Source organism: Arxiozyma heterogenica, assembly GCF_036370985.1.
Source record: "Arxiozyma heterogenica strain weizmannii chromosome Unknown scaffold_15, whole genome shotgun sequence".
Classification (NCBI taxonomy): Eukaryota; Fungi; Ascomycota; class Saccharomycetes; order Saccharomycetales; family Saccharomycetaceae; genus Arxiozyma; species Arxiozyma heterogenica.
The window spans coordinates 72,021-94,772 of record NW_027042668.1 but is presented as its reverse complement, the minus strand read 5'-3'; the positions used below and the strand labels follow the sequence as shown (position 1 = coordinate 94,772).

At 30.7% G+C, this 22,752-nt stretch overlaps 6 protein-coding genes across 6 annotated transcripts; 2 read left to right on the top strand and 4 right to left on the bottom strand.

Moving 5' to 3' along the window:
- Positions 1–219: 219 nt before the first annotated feature.
- TRM44 (tRNA (uracil) methyltransferase) lies at positions 220–1,989 on the bottom strand (the record flags this gene model as incomplete). The annotated part of the gene is made up of 1 exon (XM_064857549.1): positions 220–1,989. One exon carries the CDS (start codon positions 1,987–1,989, stop codon positions 220–222), a length of 1,770 nt encoding a protein of 589 aa, XP_064715387.1.
- A 1,264-nt stretch (positions 1,990–3,253) lies between these two features.
- On the top strand, positions 3,254–4,168 carry PHO85 (cyclin-dependent serine/threonine-protein kinase PHO85; the record flags this gene model as incomplete). The annotated part of the gene is made up of 1 exon (XM_064857548.1): positions 3,254–4,168. The coding sequence occupies one exon, from the start codon at positions 3,254–3,256 to the stop codon at positions 4,166–4,168; it is 915 nt and encodes a 304-aa protein (XP_064715386.1).
- A 184-nt stretch (positions 4,169–4,352) lies between these two features.
- On the bottom strand, positions 4,353–6,758 carry PWA37_000894 (uncharacterized protein; the record flags this gene model as incomplete). Its single annotated transcript, XM_064857547.1, has 1 exon — positions 4,353–6,758. The coding sequence occupies one exon, from the start codon at positions 6,756–6,758 to the stop codon at positions 4,353–4,355; it is 2,406 nt and encodes an 801-aa protein (XP_064715385.1).
- A 713-nt stretch (positions 6,759–7,471) lies between these two features.
- YRM1 (Yrm1p) lies at positions 7,472–10,144 on the bottom strand (the record flags this gene model as incomplete). Its single annotated transcript, XM_064857546.1, has 1 exon — positions 7,472–10,144. The coding sequence occupies one exon, from the start codon at positions 10,142–10,144 to the stop codon at positions 7,472–7,474; it is 2,673 nt and encodes an 890-aa protein (XP_064715384.1).
- Positions 10,145–11,610: 1,466 nt separating this feature from the next.
- On the bottom strand, positions 11,611–16,587 carry PWA37_000892 (uncharacterized protein; the record flags this gene model as incomplete). The annotated part of the gene is made up of 1 exon (XM_064857545.1): positions 11,611–16,587. The coding sequence occupies one exon, from the start codon at positions 16,585–16,587 to the stop codon at positions 11,611–11,613; it is 4,977 nt and encodes a 1,658-aa protein (XP_064715383.1).
- A 3,267-nt stretch (positions 16,588–19,854) lies between these two features.
- On the top strand, positions 19,855–22,593 carry SVL3 (Svl3p; the record flags this gene model as incomplete). The annotated part of the gene is made up of 1 exon (XM_064857544.1): positions 19,855–22,593. One exon carries the CDS (start codon positions 19,855–19,857, stop codon positions 22,591–22,593), a length of 2,739 nt encoding a protein of 912 aa, XP_064715382.1.
- Between the last annotated feature and the right edge of the window lie 159 nt (positions 22,594–22,752).

Genomic DNA, 22,752 nt, shown 5'->3' with positions numbered 1-22,752 from the left:
ATAGAAAGCAAAATAGGAGATTATGTACGTAAACCTGAATGAAAAATCTTTTTCTCTATATTAATATAGAATTATATATCAACTTATTCATTTATCATATTTATATGTAGTGATAAGTTATAAAAACTAATCTTTAATTACAGACATCTATCTGCCAATCTTGAGACTTCATAATAGGATGATTTTCTTTTTATTTCGTTTTTTTTTTTTTTGACATTGCTAATGACCTCTTGGATTTCTTTTGGTAAGAGCCATAGTATTCTGAATCCAACCTTCTGCTCCTCCCTCTTCAATAATAGTCTCATAAACTTGCATCGTAGGGAACTTGCCAAGATAGGGGTTTTCATATCCAATCAGAGCTGCATTTCTTGTGCTTGGTATTCTTAACATTTCCTTTTCAATTTGCCAACCCACTTTCTTAGCAATTGACTCAACGTGATCCACTAATCCCGCATATGTACTATTTTTGACTTTTGAATTTTGTTTTTTATTTTGACTATTACTATGATAACGTACTCTTTGACCGGAAAGGTTATGTGAGCAACAAGGGATTACCATAAATGGATAACCAAGTAACGGGATCCAACAAGTTAATTCATCAGAATGATTTCCAATAATAAATGTATCCTTTGGATACTCTGCAATGTTAACTTGAGGTGACTTTAATAAATCATGACTTGAATAGATTATAGTGGCTGGTGCAATATACTCGTGTGCAACTTTGACAGGAAATAGACCACCATTGTGTTGTATATGTGGCATTCTCTTCCTTACCTCCGGATGTGGTCTTATTAAGACAGATGGAATTATGACTTGTTCCTTTAAACAACTTTTGACCTCTTTTGGATAAATATTCCATGATTTCCGCTGTCTAGCATCAATACCTATACCATTTATACCTTCTTGAATCAAGATATAGCATAGCACAGCATTTCCACAACCAAGGTCCCTAAATTGTATCTTTTGTTTAAAGTTTTCACCATATATTTTGATCCACAATTCAATTAAAAATGCAGCTATACCAATATCTTCAAACACATGTTTCTTTGGATCAGTTGATTCTACCCAATTTTCCACCAGAAATTTGGAATATTTTTTCTTCAAATTGGTGTAACGATCTTGAAATTTTACTTTTTCTACGACTTGATCGTGATTGACTCTTTTTTCATATCCTTGCATAGTTCCTTTTGAATGTTTGAAAGATGTTTGTAACAACCTATACGCTGTTCTGACTACTCTTTCAGATTCATCAAGCAGTAGTTCTTTCTGAGTCCTAGCTTGTTGCTCTTTATGTCCATTATTATTATTATCTGTGTTTTCTGTTACCTTTCCTGTAATGTTATTATTACAAGTATTATTATCATTATTATTATTATTATCATTGTCATTATTGTCATTGTCCTTAAATGGGATATAATGCACTGAAAGATTCTTCTGGTGCAATAGAATGGCCACAGCATTAACATGAGGTATATAAAACGGGCATAAATCTTTCTTATCTAGATGAGGTTTATAAATGATCAACGAAGTTTCGGCATGCGTAATACTGTTCATAACCAGACAAGTCTGGTTCATTATTGCATCCTTATATGGATTTCTTGGAATAATTCTTCTAACAATTTCATATTTTGTTACTAACTGTAACGACTTCTCAATTGGCACTTCACGTAACTTCATATCATCGATCTTGATCATTTTGGCATCAGGGTCGTTTATTTCATACGTATTTCTTGTTGAATGTATCAAATTATGTTCTAAAGAGACTGCATATTCTTTTTCAGTTAAGATATCTGCTCTCAGTATAGCGGTTGAATTAATATTTGGTTCTCTAATAATATTCAGCATAGCTTTTTCAAAATGAAGTTTATCAAAGGGTACTTTTTCAGGTGTCGCGTACATCGGGACCCAAGAGTCTCCAAGAATGCTCTTTTCATTGACACAAAATTTGAAACCATCATTTTTATGCACTGCCACTGCTGCTTTTGCCATATTTATCTTTAGCCTTGCTTAATCTAACAATGGTAATAATAATAAGAAGAAGAAGGAGAAGAAAAGACACAAAAGTCTAGATGGATAAACTTTCTTCTGTGATAATGGTGATTACAAAAAATATAAATAATTAGAAGGATACAAATATGGCATAGTGTTCTAAGATATAATAAAATAGCGTTCATGACACTTTTTATTTCTTTTTTTTTTTTTTAATTCAATAATAATAAGTAAAATTCTTTCGAAGAGCATTGAATTTTCTGAAATTTTCAGTCTCGCAATATTTCCATACTATTTTTTTTTGTCGTTTGTATGTGCGTTTGTTTAATCTTTTTGTTTTTTTTCTTTTTCTTTTTCTTTTTGGAGTTTGTATTTTGTGAATTTAGAAGTGCAAGAACGACAGAACAGATAGAAATGAGTGAACATGTCTATGTGTAGATTACATTCATGTAAAAAGACTACAAAAAGTATAATGTAACATAATATAATATAATATAATATAATATACGAGGTTATAATTGATGTTTGAAAATTATTAACGGAATGTGTAATCTAATGAATAGCTTTAGAGATATTTGATTATGATTTGTTTTTTTTTTGTTCTTTATCACTTTTATATATCCATATTTTTATCAAAGGATAATGATCCAAGCTGTTTACTATCAAAACCAATCAGATCCCACACCATTGACACAAGGTAGGCTAAAATCTTTTCATACACATATATACAGATAAGCACGCACACAGTATATATTTCTGTTTGTGTTTGTAGTTTTGTGGTTAATGCTTCCAATGGCTTTGTGCTCGAGAAACACACGGCTTATGTCATCAACAGCCGCCTTTCCTACTGCTTGAGACAGGTATTACCCTTTTAGGAAATCGTGTTAGTTTCCATGACAACGAAGAAAAGAAGCGGAGAAATTTTTTTTTTATGTTTGATTTTAAAAGGAGAGAAAGCCGAAATCTGAATCAAAATCTGGAAAAAAAAAAAAAAAAAAAGTAATAGTTAGATTGAAACTGGTCTGAAAAGTGAAATTCTATTTCATTTGTCTGCAAGAAAAGGAGCAAAAATCCAAGAGGATCAATAGTCAATATTTATCTGAAAAGAATATAGAGCAGTTTCTTATTTGTTTTAGTAGTTGTGTTTCAGTTGCCAATTCACAGCCTCACTGTTGTTGTTGTTGTTCTTTTTCTTTAATTTTTCTTTTTTTCTTCTTTTTAATCCTACACATACAGCATAATATAGTAACTACATCCATCTTTCATGTCTGCATCTCAATTTAAACAACTGGAAAAATTAGGTAACGGTACATATGCCACGGTGTATAAGGGTCTAAATAAGGCTACTGGTGCATATATTGCTTTGAAAGAAGTTAAACTTGACTCAGAAGAGGGAACACCCTCTACTGCTATCAGAGAGATTTCTTTAATGAAAGAGTTGAAACATGAAAATATTGTGGCCTTATATGATGTGATCCACACAGAAAACAAACTAACTCTAGTCTTTGAGTATATGGATAATGATTTGAAAAAATACATGGACTCAAGAACCATTGGAAATCAACCAAAGGGTCTTGAATTGCATTTAGTCAAATATTTCCAATGGCAACTGTTTGAAGGTTTATCTTTTTGTCACGAAAATAAAATCTTGCATCGTGATCTAAAACCACAAAATCTGCTAATAAATAAAAAGGGTCAACTGAAAATAGGTGATTTTGGTCTGGCACGTGCCTTTGGTATCCCAGTAAATACCTTCTCAAGCGAAGTTGTCACCTTATGGTATAGAGCACCAGATGTGTTAATGGGGTCTCGTACTTACTCTACATCCATCGATATTTGGTCCTGTGGTTGTATTCTAGCAGAAATGATCACGGGGAAACCATTGTTCCCAGGTGGTAACGATGAAGAACAGTTGAAGCTGATTTTTGAAACTATGGGAACACCAAATGAATCAACTTGGCCTTCTGTTGTATCTTTACCCAAATACAGCTCAAACTTCCCAAAGAGACTACCAAAAGATTTGAAATTGATTTTACAAGCTCATTGTGATTTCCCAGTAGAAGATGTTGTTGTTAATCTATTACACGGATTATTACAACTAAATCCTGATATGAGATTAAGTGCAAAGCAAGCTTTGCATCATCCATGGTTTGATGAGTATTACCAAAGTCCACAGTAACATGCTTTCTGTAAAGATGTACATACATACAAATAAATAAATGGTTAAATAAATAAATAAATTTACTAATAACAACTACTTAAATATGTATATAAAAATCATTTCTTATTTTTTTTCTTCTTTTCTTTTTATTATATAACATTCCACTAAATAAGAATAGTAAGTGTTATTTATACTTTTTTTTTCATGATAGAATATCATCTATTGCCTCAGTATTCCATAAGTCATTGCTCCAATCGATATTAAATTCATTCCAAAACTGATCAGTTATGGCTTGTAAATATTCATCGGGGTTATCATACCTTTCCATGGCATCGACTGCATTTGATGCATTATCATGCTTAGGATAAACGTTATTTAATAGAATACTGTTACTGCTATCATTATTGCCGGTGTTGTTGTTTAATATTGGATTCAATGACAGTTTAGGGATTTCTCCAGAGCCAAAGCTTTCTGTTGTAAAGGGAGCTTTATTCTCCTCGATTTCTTTTGGAGTACTTTTCTTGAAGTTTCTGGGATGAGCTAATGGAACCAGTTCGATATCTTTATCAATCCAGGATGACTCCACTTGGCTACGAAATTCTAATGTCTTTTGAATGATAGTTCTGTAAAGTTTTTCTATAACCAACACAACATGTATGTAATGGGACCTTTCTAAAATTTTTTTTAATTTGAAACTTACTGGGTCAGCAATATGTGCAATAAGTTCGCAATACACATCATATGCCTTAATTAAAGAAAGTTGTCTTTCGGACGTGATAGATAGCACAGAAAAGTCCCATTCTGTATTGGTATGTTCTGTGTCTTTAGCCAAGGAATCGTCATTAAACCGACTTATTTTATGGTATAATAATGGACAGAATACAGATGCTACTCTAGGAAGTAAACCATTAGTTAAATATAACATTAAACAAAGATATGGTGATAACGATGTTTCTGTTTCAGAAAAACTATTAGGATGATATTCTTCATCTAACTTAAAACACTTCTTCAAAAGGAGAATGTTCATTTTTAATAAAATAAGACAAGACTGTATTCCAACATCTCTCAAAAGTATTGACCTCTCATTGTAAACTGCAAACCGTAATGAAACAAAGGAAAGAAACATCTGTAAAGCAATCGAGAATAATCTAACATCTCTAAATTGAACAGATTGAAATTTTATTTCCTCTGTAAACATTTGTAATGATGGTAATTCATTTTTAATAAAATTAAATAAATCAATACAATATTTTTGTAGATTTGGTTGTCCTGTTGGATTTGTGATAGTAGACATCATTGTCCTTGCAAGTTTTAAAAATTTTATTAATTTAATCTTATAACTAGAATATAAATCATGTTCTACAATAGCATCTTCATTCAACCAAGCAGCTACTATAGACAGTGGTTTTCCTATATGGAAAGAAGATTCTAAATCCAAAAATAAAATATGCAACCATAAATTTTCCAAAGAGTCTAATGTTCCTACAATATTCTCCTGACCAGCATAAAGCTTTCTGATATCTCTATTTAAACCCATTCGGATCGCTATTTCTGAGGTAATGTTTATCAAATTAACTAAATTGGAATTATCACCATCTGTATTAACATATAGTTGATATTCACAACGTAGTGCAAAGAATTGCAATCTTTCAATATAATAAATTTTCGAACCAACTAAGCCTGTAACTCGTGTTATAAATTGTAGTATTGATTTTGGAATATTATTTTTATAATGAGCAATACAAAAGATCATTAACACTACTGCAATTTTATAGTAATCAATTTGTTCTGAAGATGCTAATATTAAATGAGATTTGTCACTGCCAAGATTATTGAAGTTATCAATAAAATGTCTTGAAAAATAATCGTCAATAACATGGTGTCTGTCTAATATATGATTCATTGGATATATGTCATCATTTTTGTCATCAAAAAATCTATTTAATATGGAGGAGCACTCTTCGTGTGTTGGGAGATCATTACATATTTCCAAAAATAAGTTATCCTGTCCATAATTAGGTGAATATGCTAGTTGTTCAGATAATATTCTATTAGACAGTTTATTTTTTTTATAATTTTCTTCATGTTTTTCTGATCTATGTTTAATCATTAATTGATGGAATTTTTTACCAAAACCCCATTTATCTTTAATAACATATGTTCTCATGGAGGTGGGTCCGTAAAGTATTCTACTCCCTGAATTTTTTACTTGTAAATATGTAAATTCGTACAGAGGATTAATTGATTCTTTGATATTAGTCCTTGTAGTTTTGATAACGTTCATTCGAGCTTCACTAATACTATTAATCTGACTGCTCAGTTGCTGTACTTGTCTCTGTAGATTGTTAATTTCATTCATAAGTATATTGGTTGTAACGTGTGGAATTGCTTGTGTTTCATTTGTCAAATGGTGCAGTTGTGGTGGTGATGGTTGTTGAGTTAACAGGGGTGAATTATCAGTAGACTTTGTAGTGTCAACATACGTGCAAGTTTGGTTTCTAACTTTACAGCTTGAACAAACGGGTTTCTCTTGGTCACATTTCAATTTTCTTTTCCTACAGAATAAACAGGATCTAATTGTTTTCCTTCTTTTAAACTCTGATGACATATTAGCTAAATATAGATAATAATTATTTGGTCAATATTTAAATCAGTCTAAGTTCTTGTACTATGAAAGCATTGTAGGAAAAGATATCATGAAAAGATATTTTTTTATTTGATGAAACATGTATTTCTTTTTTTTTTTTTGTACAAGTCAAATTAATATTGTTTTATAAAGAAATGTCAAAGTCACATTTAAAGTAAAATATTTTGGATTTTGCGAATTTCCTACAAACTGGGCTTAAGAAAAAAAATAATTCAATACAAAAATTTCACAAGTAATTATTTACTAAATAAAATAATTCCCAAAGAAAAGCATAAATATTATACGTGAAAGTTGCATAAGTAGGTATCATTATTTACAATTTTATAAAAATTTCAAAGAATATAAAAATATAAAAGTTATTTAACATAATCTTTTAACTACTTTATAGATGAGAATCAAAAAGTTTGGTTCATATTGTCTGTGTTCAAAAAAAGACTGTGAATGTAGTTTGTTATTCTGTATAGGTAAGAATGTGGCTGCATTAATAACATATTCGCTTTACTAATAGAAACATACATTTTAAAACAAAATACCTTCATGTGTAAAATATAAAATCTTAATCATGCTGACTTGGTGCTATAAACAATAAGATGAAGAATAATTAATTTTCTAGTAACGTAGTTATGTATATTTTAGATAAATATTTCTACTAAAAGTGTAAATAAATGTATTATTTAGAGATAATGGTCAAATAATTCGTGAACATCTGTTTGTTTCAATAATTCTTCCCAACCTGTGTTGTAATTTGACCAAAACTCATCAGTTATCTGTTGTAACATAGCAGATTCTTTTTCATCAATCAATTTTTTACTTTCGTTTTCAATATTTTTTGTTATGCTTTTCCCATCATCGCTGTAATTGGGTGATACTGGACCTGAATATGTAGTAAAGTCGTTACGTATCCTTCTTGGATCTTTTTTTGGGAAGTCTGTATGATTGTCTATTGACCCGTAAAATTCTTGGTTTTTAGGACAATTATTTTCGTCAGTCTTCATTTGAATTTGTTGAGAATTCATGATCATGGAAATCGGGCATACACCTTTTGCAGTAGATTCATTTTTTATTAGGTTTTCATCTAGCATCTCCTGCAGATTTTTTGTTTTAGAATCATTTAAACAAGTGTCTGGATTGGATTGAATTGAATTGTTTAATTGAGAAATCCAAGTAACTTCAGTAATTTTTCTATACTCCATACATTTTATTAATACTTTTCTAAATGTTAATTGTAAAGTATTAGTCACCATAAAAAAATACGAATTATCCATTATTTGCTTTTTTAATGGATTATTTGGGTATAGCCATTTGTCAATGAGTTTACTATATATATCGAAAGCATCCAGTACCGGTATTCCTGTGTTTCCAATTCTTAGAGTATTGGGATTCCAAGTGGTATGCTTTTGATTGTAGAATAAGAAATCATTATTTGTAAAGACGGTTAATCTATAGTAAAGAATAGAACAGAAAATGGTTGACGCTCTAGGTAATAATCCGGTAGCAAACCAAATAGCTTGTGAGAAATATGGGGTCAGATTCCATGAAACATGTGTTAACATTTCTGAGAATCGCTCTTTATCTAGTTGAAAGCATCTATTTGTTACAGCTTCTAACATGTGAAAAGCTATCAAAGACATGTGAATAGCTTTATCTCTAAGTTCGATGTTTACACTTTTTTTAAGAGCGGAGTTTAAAGAATTTAAACATAATATCAACTCTAAACAAAAGCTTGCCACTCTCATATCACTAAAACTGACCTCTGCTAGTTTTTCAGCATTCACAAAAAACGATATAGGAGGTAATTCTTTTTCCATGAAGTTTATAATATGTTCCACTAAAGCTTGAAATTTCGGTGTGCCTTTTTTAGAATTCAGACACTTTAATATTTGCCTCCCCATCTTTGTCATTCTCATTATTCTAGTTGAATGAGGATCTTCACATAATATATCATTGTAATCTAGATAATCTAGATCGATTTCATGAAGTAGCAATGGTTTGCCAACTTGGAACGAGCATTCAAGGTCCAAGAAAACGATCATTTTCCACAGATTATGTATGGATTTAAGGTTCCCTAGTACATGTTCTTGGTCCTTATAAATTGTGTTGATATCTCTATCTAGCCCCATTGTTATGGCAGTAGAAACCATATTGCTAATAATATTGATGGCATTTGAACTGTCACAATCGGATACATATGTCTTTAGATAATAACAACGTAATAACATGAATTGTAATCTTTCAATGAAAAATACTTTCGGTGACACTTGTCCAAGTAGATATAAAGAAAATATATCTATTGATTCAGGACAAGATTGGTAAAAATATTGTAATGTTATGATTTGAATAATGACAGCGACTTTGTAATAATTTTTCTTGCTACCTGCAAGTAAATTTTTGATTGGCTTATCTCCATTCGGTAGAAGATTCTCTGAATCAGGAACAAAATATGTATAAAAATCGTTAACCACTTTGTATCTATCTAAAGTTGAATTGACTAAACGTAAATGGTCATATGATGGATCAAAAAAATTCTTTATAATTTCAAGACATTTATTGTAAGGGGGTAGATCATGACATAATCTTTCTAATAAAGAACTGAATTGGGTATCGTTTTGTTGTTCAATGTATTTTAATTCATTCAAATTTGAAATGTTACGTGATTTTTTCCATTTATTTCTTTCAAACTTTATTTTGACCCATAATTGATTAAATTTGTGAGCAAATCCTGACCAATGTTTATGTAAACTTGTTCTCATAGATGTTGGACCATAGACAATTCTCCTTCCAGATGTTTTACATTGTAAAAAATAATAATCATTTAATGGATTAGGCAAATGTTGGTCAAAATTTTGGAATATATTTTCATTATTGCTATAATTGATATTATGGGTACTATCATTGTTGTTATTTATAGTTAAATTTGGAGACTGATTTTCATTTCTTATTTGTTCATTTGGCATTACAGGGGAAGATACATCTGTTTTGAGAATTTGATTATCAATAGAATTATGTTTCATTTCAAAAATTTGTTGTTCCAAAAATTGAACCTTTGATAGTAATTCATTAGTATTCATGGAGCTTGATGGTAAAGATGATATATTATTATTGTTTTCATCAGCATTATTTGAAGGGTTAATAATTTCAATACAATTTGCGATTTTTTCTGGTGTAAACGAACTTATTGCAGGATAAGTGCAGTCGTACAAATTTCTTGATTTACATGAAGAACAAACAGGTTTCCTCTGATCACACTTTAATTTTCTTTGACGACAAAACGTACATGATTTAATTGGTTTTCTTCTTCTTTTAACTTTTTTAACAGTTCCGTTTGCTACCACATTGGGTATTGTCATTGCTTATCTTATAATATTGTATGTTAACTTTTTTCTCTAGGTCAGTTGTAATTAAAGTAGGTGGAATAGTGCTATTTGTCTAATAGGCACTGCGATGATAGACCATCTTGAAGGATTTTAAAAATATCAGATATATTTAGTATTATTTTATTTAGCCGTCTGAGGATTTTTTCGTTTGTGATGATATAACGGAAAAATCGGGAATTACCTAAAACGAAAAAAAGAAAAAAAAAGAACACAAAATTTTTCACACAAAAACTATGAAGATTTTATTTATTTTTTTTTCTTTTTTTTTTGTATCCTTTCTTAGTAACAGCCCGTATATAATGATCAAAGGCGGATATTGTCCTTTTGAATTTAAGTTGCATATGCGGGTATTGTTTTTTTCTTGCAGGTTTTTGTATTGTTGTATCTCAAAGAGAAAGAGAGAGAAAAAAGTGATGTTTTATTATTTCAATATTCTTCGAGATATTTAAACTGTGAAGAAGGAAGTTAGTCTTTTAGGAATTATCTACTGTTAAAGAAATTTTGATTCAACAGAAAATATTGCATTTTGATTGACCATAGATATGAAAAATGGTAAACAAATAAAAATGAAAGTTTTTATTTTTTTTTTGAGAAAATAAGATAGTGGCTATGAAAGGAGAAAAGAACTAATTAAAGTAGTAGTTATTGTTTTAATCTTTTGTCTATTATTCTGCTCCAATTATGGAACTTTCTATGTACTGGGTATCTATCAATTGAAGAGAAAACAAATTTTATATAGGAGGTTGCTTAAAATCATTTTTAGAAATTTATTAGTATTTACTAAAAAACACTTATTTTAGATATTACAAGTAATGTTTAGTAATATTTCTAAAATATGAAAGCTTGTTGTCCAAGGGATACTTATCTTAATATATATATATATATTGCACGTTACAACTTTTAAAACTAAATTCTTTTAATACGGACTCTACAAAAATAGTAGTGAAGAATCAATAAATTATTTAACAAATGATTATCTCTGACAATTTTTTAAATACTTAATAATAATAAAAAATATAAAACTCAAAAATTAGATATTTCAAATTTTTGAATAGAAAGTGTTGAGAATGAGCGCCTTTATTCATTGGATATATAGTAAACATTCTCAATATTATATTAAACAGATTTAGTATACAAAATTATAATAAAGTTCTTCACTTTCTTTCTTTATATACAACATAGAAATAATAATATAGAAAGATTGTAAATAAGATAAAAATAATGTATGATGAAATCCTTGGCTTTATATATGTTAATATTCAGCCATTTTCCTCTACGAACAGTAAGATATTTAATAAATAAACTCAACAACTTTTGGTGACCTCTCAACAATTATTACTCAACAATTTATCGTTTAGTGTCTGCTAAAATCTTATTGTTCTATCTATTTTATCATAAAACATTCTATTTCAACATACCACCCATAGATCAATTCAATTTTAGTAGATCCAATTCTCAGTTAACTTGGCAAAAATTTTAACACTCAAAGGTTTTGTAAGAATATCAGCAACGTTTTGACTTGTGTTAATATAATTCACTGATATATTATCATTTTCAATTTCTTCAGCAATGCGTAAAACCTTAGTACCATAAAATTTATTCTTGATTTTTGATATGTCTCTTACTTTGATTTGATGGAGACTAGTTTGACTGTCAGTTAATATTGAACACCTGACCTCCTTGTCTGATATAGCCTGAATTAGAACATTTAAATTTCTTAATCTTGGAATTGCTTCACAAATTGAATAAATTTCACTTTCGGTAGAAGAGGTGCATGTAATTGTTGACTTAGATGACCTAGCACCAATCAAATTTCCATTTAGATAATACATATTTCCAAATTGTGATTTCATATCGTGTTGATTTGCAAAAGCAGCATCAGTTACAGCAGTTAAATAGTTAATGTTGGAGTTGGACGTCTTGTGCCATATGAGCCGTTTGTTCCTTGTTGACCAAATAAACTGAATTAGTTGTTTGGTTAGACTCATGACTTGTTTTGATGGATATAGAGTATGTCTAGCTAGCGTGTTGACATAATATAATATATCATATCTGTACTTGTAACCGACATATGAAGCTAAACCGATTGCTTTTTGTAGCCATTTCACCTTATTCTTGTACTCCTGCTCAGTCGGATAAAATTCCCTTTCTCTTATAATTTCATTAGGTGTTCCTGGGACTTTTCTACTTTTGTTAAGGTCTACACGTAGATTCGGTAGTTTTTCTTCTAAAGATTTAGCCATACCCATTTTCATGGATAATCCTTTAATATATTCTATTTCCAGACCGAGAACATCATATTGATTAATCTTTTGAGCACCGTCATTGACAACTTTGGTTTCGAACTGTGATTGGAGTTGAGAAATAAGGTCATTTATTAGTTGACGATTATTAGTTAATAATACCATATCATCGACAAAAAGACATAATATCACGATTGAATCATTGATTTTTTTATAAAATACACAAGGCCATCCTGGTACAAAATTCATATGACAACTATTAATAATAAAATTGGTTATCTTCTTATACCAGTTTGCACCAGACTGTTTCAAACCGTAAAGTGATTTCTTTAGTCTATGTACTGTATTTCGTAATCCTAAATGGGGTGGAGAACGAATGTACAGTTCTTCTTCCAATGGAGCATACAAGTAAGCAGATGATATATCTAATTGTATAATATCATAGTTGTTTTGTAAAGCTATTGATAGACAGGACATTAGAGCGTAATGGTGAACAGTGTTTGACATCAGATCTGGTTGATAAGTCGAAGCTTTTTGTTGGTCTCCCCTAGCAACTAACCTGCATTTGTGATGACCATCTCGCTTGACACTAAAAATAAACATAGAGTTAATAATTTTGGATTTGTCTACTTCTGTAGCTTCAATAGTTTTTACCGACCAGGTACCCATTTTCGTCAGCTGAGATATCTCTTTATCATATGCTTCTTGGAATTTTTCTTTTTCAATTGGATCCCTATTGTGTGTGATTGCTTGAAAATATTGTAATGGACCATGCTGGTTGTTCTCTTCACTGCTGACCTGGTTTATGGTGTGGCGTGTAGCAGCAATGTAATTTACTGCATATGTTTTTGTAGTTTTCCTACGTTTACCAATACGTGCCTTAGTTCTTTCGTCCCTGTCTCGCTTCTGCCGTTCTTTGGCATCGACAGGTTCAGGCGTTTCTACATTGGTGTTCTTTTGACGATTACCAGATCTTGTACCACCCAAGGTACTATTGTCAACGTAGAAATTATCAGTAGGAATGGGGGTGAGTTTTGATGAACGATTACTAGATGGTGGTGTAGATGAAGATGTAGTATCAGTAGAGACAGCAGTGGGCAGTGGTGATGATTCATCAGAAGTAGGATGAGATGAAGGTTCAACAAGAGTTAAGGGTAGTTGATTAGGATCATTGATGTCGATGGGAGTGATTAGTTCCTCTAAATCAGAAGAGGTGGGATGAGTAGTGTGGTTGTTAGATGGATTTGAATTGGAAGTAGTATTGGTGGTGATATTCAAATCAGCATCAGCATCATTTTGAATTAAAATTTTATCTTCAAAGAGTGGATCTTTGTTAACGAGGGAAGATGATTTGGGTGATGAGGATAGAGTAGATAAAACTGTATCTTTATGATTATCAGAAGGTGTGGCTTCAATTTCGTCCTTTGAAGATGTAGTATGTTCAAATTTTGATATAAAAGTTGTGATGAGATCGTCGAATATAGAATCATCATATTCTTCATTTTCATGAATATCGACGTCATGTTTAATTGGAACAAAATTGGATGAGGATACCACCCTACGTTTAGTTGGGAGGTAAAATAAATAGCCATAAGATTCAGCATCTGGTATTAGAGCAAAACCTTTTTCACCTCTGACATGTAATTTGGAGGCAGTTTTATTGAGGTTAATAATGACCGGTTGACCGAATGGTAGCAGTGACTTGGTATCAAGTCCTAGTAAACCGACTTTAGACCGAGGTGAATCCCTCATAGAATTGTTATATATGGAATTACGGATTATAGTTGCATATTGCACAGCGTAATACCATAGGTGGTGTGGGAGTTTTGCACTATTCATAATAGTACGACAATCATTTAATAATGTTAAATTTAATCGTTCCGCAACACCGTGAGCTTGGGAATCACCTGCGTCGGTATAAACAATTTGAATACCGTTTTCAGAAAGAAACGTTTTTACTGCAGAGTTGGTGTACTCTGTTCCCCGGTCAAACTGGAATTTTAATATGGGGGTTTTGAATTGTCGCTCAATAGTCGCAATAAAGGACTTGAGGACATGTAGGATCGTTGCATCATCTTTCCTTTTTAGTAAATAAGTCCACTTAAACTTAGATGCCTCATCAGTGAACGATATAAACCATTCAGGTTTTGTAGCCACAGTTACTGGTCCAAACAGGTCAGAATGAATATATTGAAATGGTTTGAACACCTGCTGGTATTGCAGACGTGAACCAACAATATGTGGTCTCTTCCTGCTTTTTCCTTTGAGACAGTCCTGACACTGAAAATTGTTAAGGTTAGACCAATCAATTTCGTCTATAGATAGATTATTGAAGGTTTTATTTTTGATGGATGTATAGATTGACTGAACATTGACGTGACCTAAAATGCGATGAATCATGTCTAAAGGAAATTTAGTTTTTAACGCATTTACAGATTTACGAGTTGCAGTAGATGGAAATACAATATGATGATTGGATAACCAATGTAAACCATTTGAGGAGTCAATGTTTGCTGCAACATCACCATTAGCATCTTCAATGGTGTTGAGACGCTCGTTTAAAAACAGATGGTGAGAACGGAGATCACTAGTAGATAAAATGGTGTGATCAATTGTGGGTGTGTAAAAGGCATGAATTTTTATTTGGCTGCCATTTAATGTTTTTAGAATTAAATCACCCTCTTGATCGTATGGGATATCCGTGTTGGAGCATGAGGTTATTTGAACAGATTCAGGATGAGAGTCACGAAGATTGTGCAACATCTCTTTATGTTTTACAAGGGTAACCGTAGCACCGGAATCTAGCATCATATAATATGCAGGATTTAGTGAAGTTGAAATAGGCCTAAGTAAGGTTGGATCGACTGGGTTATTTTGTTGAGGAATAGAGGTGCTATTTGAATGGGTTTTAACTTGGCTAACCTTTTTAGAACGAGCTTTGGTAGATTTGGCTTTTGGCTTAACTGTTGAAGGAACTGTAGTATTTTTGGTGTTCAACACAGTAGATGTGTTGTTTGCTCGTTTATTCACTGATGGATTTGTTGGATACTGTTTTTTTGAAGAAGATGGAGGATTAGGGGAAAAATGTGGATCGGAAATTTGTGAAGCTTGATGGTAGTATTGATATTCTCTCTTGATAGAAGAGAAAATGTCGTTTATAGTATATGGGGTATCACTCTTAAAAAAGTGTTTAGAAATGGATTCGTAAGTACCTGTTAACGTATCAAGAATTGTTTGTTTTAGCAGGTACTCGTGGGTTTGAAGATCCGTGGGGTTCAATTGATCAATTAAGTTATGGAGATAACTTGTAAATTGAAATGCTGGGTAGCCACCATTATATTTTAAAGATCTAATAGTGTTGATAATGGTATTGACATTACTGCGTTCAATGTCGTATGTCATGGCCTGACGAATAACATCATAGGGATGCATTTGCTTGTGAAAGCATTCTTGAACCCAATCGGGATAACTGCTCTGAGGAACAAGGGTGAAAAATAAATTAATTAAACCTTGAGATTCTTCTGGCGTTGGATCTCTTACAGTACGATCGTGTGAATCAGGAACCAAATCTTTTAGACCAGAAGCAATCAAATGTTTTATTAAGGAATGAACCCAGGAGTTAAATAGACCAACACTAGAGCAGTAAAATAAAGTAGTTGGAATGTATGGGTTGTTATATGTACATGAATGGTTAGGTGAACCTGGAAACATTGGTTGGATTGGATTGATGGGAGAATAATATCCCGGTAGTTGACCATAATAAGGAAATGGCATATAAGCGAAACCAGTTGGTTGTTGGTAACCGTTTATTGGAATATGATGGTCATATGATGGACCATTAGTACCAGAATCAGGATAGGATGACTTTCCAGCCTGAGAAGGATTGTTCGGCGTGGAAGAACCGTATGGAGCAGATTGCTGATCTGGAGAAGCATTGTTTCCAGATTCCCTAGAAGATGGGTCAACATCTGTTGTAGCATTTAAATTATGTTCCAACTGAGGGTTGGATGGGATGTTGGATGCAGTGGAAGCGTCTTGACTGGTATTTATGTTAAAAGCTTTAATACCAGCGCCCGTGGAGGGATTTACAGCACTAGGATCACTAGTGTGTCCAGACAGAAAGCTACCATGTTGAGAATGAGCGCCTTTATTCATTGGATATATAGTAAACATTCTCAATATTATATTAAACAGATTTAGTATACAAAATTATAATAAAGTTCTTCACTTTCTTTCTTTATATACAACATAGAAATAATAATATAGAAAGATTGTAAATAAGATAAAAATAATGTATGATGAAATCCTTGGCTTTATATATGTTAATATTCAGCCATTTTCCTCTACGAACAGTAAGATATTTAATAAATAAACTCAACAACTTTTGGTGACCTCTCAACAATTATTACTCAACAATTTATCGTTTAGTGTCTGCTAAAATCTTATTGTTCTATCTATTTTATCATAAAACATTCTATTTCAACAGAAAGAACTTGTAAATGGAGCATTATATTGTTGAGAATGAGCGCCTTTATTCATTGGATATATAGTAAACATTCTCAATATTATATTAAACAGATTTAGTATACAAAATTATAATAAAGTTCTTCACTTTCTTTCTCTATATACAACATAGAAATAATAATATACAAAGATTGTAAATAAGATAAAAATAATGTATGATGAAATCCTTGGCTTTATATATGTTAACATTAAGCCATTTTCCTCTACGAACAGTAAGATATTTAATAAACAAACTCAACAACCTTTGATGACCTCTCAACAATTATTACTCAACAATTTATCATTTAGTGTCTGCTAAAATCTTATTGTTCTATCTATTTTATTATAGAACATTCTATTTCAACATATATATACTAAAACCCGCTTGCTCGTTTTAGGAGAAACTGGGCTCAAGACAGTTAGTATGCAAATAGAGACTTCCATGAAATCATAGAGAGAAAAAAAATAAAAAAACAAAAAGAAAAATATTATATAAACTCGATACACTTCACTTCTATTTATGTAAATAGATTGATATAATACTATTTACTAAAACTTGATTCCTTTTTTTTAAACATACATTTATTGAATACAAAAAAAGTGATTTTTATTTTTACCTATAAATATTAATCACATTAAAGAGAAAGTGGAGAATGTCTGAAAATGAAGTATATATATTCTACTATGGGTTAAGAACACAGTGAATTATAGAAAAAAGTAAAACCAAAAATAAATGAATCTATGTTGAATATTTGAAGAAAAAAAAAATAATGAAAATTGAATCCAACATTAGACTTAACTACTAACACAAAAAACTTCAAATAAAAAAGTAAAAAAAGAGAATAGGTTGTTTATAATAATAATAATAGAATATGTAAGAACTCTAAATTGTTAAAATGAATTCATTATTTTATTTAGTAACCTCAGTAACTACAGGAATGCTTCAAACGAAGTGGGGAATACAGCAAAAAATTAAGAAAAAGTACAAGAAATGTTCCTTTCTATTGTTTATTGAAAACAAAAAAAGGAAAATATGAGTAATGTTTTTCATCTATTGTATTTACTTTTAAAGCTATCTAAATAAGTTAGGCAAGGTTATTTTTATCTAAGCTTTGAAATGTATTCATATATATGAATACGTTTGCTGTATATAAGGACTTGTTAATACTATTAAAAAGATCAGAGCGGTATTTTTCTTATGAAAAACTTCGGATGTAGATCAAAATGCCATTTTAGGGAAAAAGAAACCTTTGTTTTTTGTTAAAATTAAAGCAACGTTCCATATAATAGAAAAGATTTTTTTATAAAAAAAAACAAAAGAAAATTCCCACAAAATTTTGATTTCTTCAAACAAATTTTTTTCTTTAAAGGCAACGGACATAAGGAGACAGAGATGTGTGAGCAAACGCACACTACTATCAGTCCATATCAACGATTGCTAATATATTACTATAGGGTATTAATATATATATATATATATATGTACATATTTATATTTATTTACTTACAAGAGGGCTGTTTGGTTGGAATATATAAAAGAAAAAAGAAAACAGTTATAATACTTGAACATTACCAAGATATATTATCGATTATTAGCAATATCAAAATTAGAAGAATTCACCTAGATAGAAAAAAGAAAAAAAAGAAAAAAAGAAACAAACAATTTTGCCAATATTATGTCTCTGTTGTTGCATGCATACAACAGTAGCTCCACGATTACATACTTACACTCTTTGTAAAAATGTTGAGATGTATGCTTGAGGCTTCTTGAAAGAAAACGTCTTCTTCCTTTTAACTGCCCCGACTTCTTGCATCAGTCCAACCCAAAAAAAAAAAGATAATAGGAATAATAATAGTAATGAAAAAGCGGGGAGTTAATACAAAAATAATGGAAAAAGAGATTTGGGCGAAAACAGTTGTGAAACAATTTCCGTAACGGAATATGCACGGAAAATGACATAAAAGGAAGGCAAAGACGAGCAAAATTTTCTGTTTCTACAAATTGCAGCCTTTACGCGTTTAAATTTGTGATAAAAGGCTGTAACTAAAGGACGATATTTGTCTATCTTTTTTTCCCTTTAAGCCTCAAATCAAAGACACTATTTCTGCTTTGTTTTTTTTTGAATTTTTTTTTTTTTTCGTCAATCTGACAGAGAATAAGAAAAAAAAAAGATAAAAATAAAAAAAAAAGAAAAAGCAGACAGTTTTTCGAGATTTCGAGGCGTCGCTTTTTTTTTTTTGCTCGAGGGTGGAAGGAAACAACTTTTTAGTAATGTCCTCCTTTTGTATCCTCTATTATATGCCGACGTTAAAACTAGGCTCCTTGGTATCACTGTTGATGTTATTGAATGTTTAGAGAAATGCTCTTATTTTATTTTTTGTTCTTATTTTTTTTTTCTTACACATTGAACTTCGTCGTTGTCGGACAAAACTCTTCGTATTAGATCGATCAATTTTATTAAGAGAATAACAAAGCTAGTACTAGTTTCTCCTCATATTTTTGTTTTTTGGTTTCTTTTTTTTTGCAGGATTTTGCAACAACCAAGACTATTTTTGTACTACTTTGCTAGACACTATTTCCTATTCATATTTTTTTTTGCTTCCCAGTATCATTGGTAAAAAAAAAGTATCGAATTAAGAAAAAAAGAAACCTCTTTTCACTGAATAAGGATAATTGAAATAAAAAAAAATAAGGAAATAGACTGGTAATATCTTTTATTACCAAAATAGAATAATTTTAATATTTGATAAATAGTTTTAGATTTCTTTCTTTTTCTTTCACTTTTTTTTTTGTTTCCATTTTGCATAAAACCAAGATAAATACATTGTCTCATCCTTTTGTTTGCATAGACATATCTATATATTTAAGAATATTATTTTATCATAGAAGTAAGAAAATCAAAATAAAAAGGAGAAAGAAGAGATCAGACATATTAAATGATGGCTTCTTTAAAAGTTCTTCTAGTTGGTGATAACCCTAATATTATATTATTAGCATCTAGATTCCAATTGGCCGATAGTGTAGATCTTTATCACGTTAGTGATTTAGATTCGAATCAATATGAAATCGAGAGTTATTCCTATGGTTTAGAAACATTCCAATTAACAAATCATTTCAATTCAATAAATCAATTAATTCAAAATACAAACAAAAATGTGCTTTTTGATTTAATTATTCTTAGTGCCATCTCTTTACAACAACTATCTACGATTTCTTCTCAATTATTACCTTTAATAACTAATAGTACAAAAATATTTGTTGAAAGTACAGGAAGTGTCCAATTGGAACCATTTGTTAGAATGTCCATTAATTCTAATCATAAGATTAATGTATTAAGTATTATATCAGATTTTGAAATTCGTCATATTAAATCTGTTGATACTGATAAAAGAATAAATGTATTCAAACAATTTGGTGCAAAAGGCAAACAAAATACAATTTATTTAGGTGACAGCAGTTCTAAAAATTATAGTTCCACAACACAAAATTTATTGAATACTTTTGAAAGATTATTTAAAAAACTATTCCCAAAGGAATCAATAAATTTATGCAACTTTTCTTCTAAACAATTCTTAAAAGTTCAATGGGAGCTATCTTTAACACAAATATGTTTTGATCCACTTTTAATTATGTTAGAAGAAGCTAACCCTCAAAATTTACCTAATTTGATTTTAGCTAAACCTTTGATATCTGGTTTAGTCTCTGAAGTGATTACTTTAATTAATAAAATGGGTATAGAGTTAAATCCTTCAATGAATAGCGAATCCAATCTCTTGAACTATTGGCAATCATTATATTCAGATGAGATGCCACCATTAGTATATAATTTTATCAATAAAACATCTCCATTGAATATTGATTTAATTTGGTTACAAATTATATTACTTGCAGATGATCAAAATATTAAAACCCCATATTTGGAATTTTTATATTCTATGATGTCACAAATTCAAAAGATTAATAATGGTGAATCTAAATGGTTTACAAGAAATTCAACTAATATTAAAGAATCTAAAAACAACAAAAGTGATGAAATTATTAATGATTTAAAGATTAAAAATAACACGTTAGAAAAAGAGATAAGTCAATTGAAAGAAAATTTGAAATCCAAGAATAATCAAATAAATGAAAATAATGTTAGCATAGAACAATTGAGAGAGCAGTTGAAATTAATTAATAAGGATCATATTATAACTGTTAATAATTATGAGTCCCAGATTCAGAAACTAAATTATCAAATAAATGAATTAGGTTTGAACCAAGGTGTGAATGACAACAATCCAAGTATTAATAACAAAAAGGTTGTTACAACGAATAACAATGATAATAGTAATAGTAATATGGGTCATGGTGATGGAAACAAAGTTGTTAATAGGAATTTGGAAAATGCACAAAACTTTTCAAATGGGTATAAAGCTACTGGTACTCCAAATTTGAATGATTTACAAGATATGGCTATTTTTGGTGTTTCATATGGTGATTCCCCGATAAGAAACATGAATACTTCTAAAAATAACGACCAGCAGGAGCAGCAACAACAACAACAATCCATAAGTTCTAATGTTATTTCTTCCTCACAAAATATAAATGCAAATGGTGGTGAATCAAGTACATCACTAAATAAGATGGAAGAAAGTAGAACCTTACAAGAACGTGAATTAGATTTAAAAAGAAAAGAATTAGAGCTACAGGAACGTGAGTTAGAGTTACAAAGAAGAGCACTACAACAGCAACAATATGCCGGTAGAAAACATAATATGATTATGTCTAATAGTCAGTTACCTCCTCAAACAAGTAATCAAATTATTTCCAGAAATCAACCATTGAATCAAGTCCCACAACAAACTCACATATCTAACATGCGTCAAAGTAGAGGTATATATGGAGCTAGCTCTGCTTCTGTTTCCGCACTTAATTTTAATGAACCGATTTCATCAGGTATGGCATACAGTGGTAATTTGATACAACCACAACAAGCACAATCGCAACAGCAACAGCAACAACCATTTTTACACACGATCAAACCAACAAGTAGGAAAAACAGAGCAAGTAATATGCTAAATCTCCGTAATCCTTCAAGTACTAATATAAACGCCTTCCAAAACAATATGATAAATAATGCTCCCCCTTCTGTTAATAGTCAAAGTAGATTAAACTCATTATCAAGTCAGAGCATGAATTTTCAAACACGTATGAGAAATACGCAACAACAGCCGCAACAAAATATCCATAGTGCATCATTCAATAATTTGAACTCCACAGTGCGTGCGAATACATTGCAACATGTTCCAGCTAATTTTAATCAACAACAATTGCAACAACGGCAAATTAGTACTTCCTCTGCGGACGTGGATAATCTTGGGAATGTTTCTATGAACTCAGTAGTGCAAACTCAACTTCGTCCTGTTGGAACGACTTCTAATGTTAAAGTAATACCTAATTTTCAAAAACAACAACAGGAGCCAAGTCCTCAACATAACCAAAACGAACTACATACCCAACAGTCTTCTAGTGTACCAATCCAATTGAAGACACCTTCATTACCACCAAGTGTGTCTAATGTTGTAGAATCATCACCAGCTTCATTTACTAGCAATAATACATCTCAGAGTGTTGAGAGTGGCAAAAGTAAGAAAAAGAAATTTGGCTTATTTAAGAAGAAAGCTAAAAAATAGATACTTGCGAAGTTAATAAAATTTTGGTGTAATACTGTTAGAAGATATTGTTTTCAAGGGTTGAAAGCATTGTAATCACACTACTTAATAGATTAGAAATAACCAACTCACTCATATAGTATACGTGTATTGTATATAATGCATTAGTGCTTTTTTGTA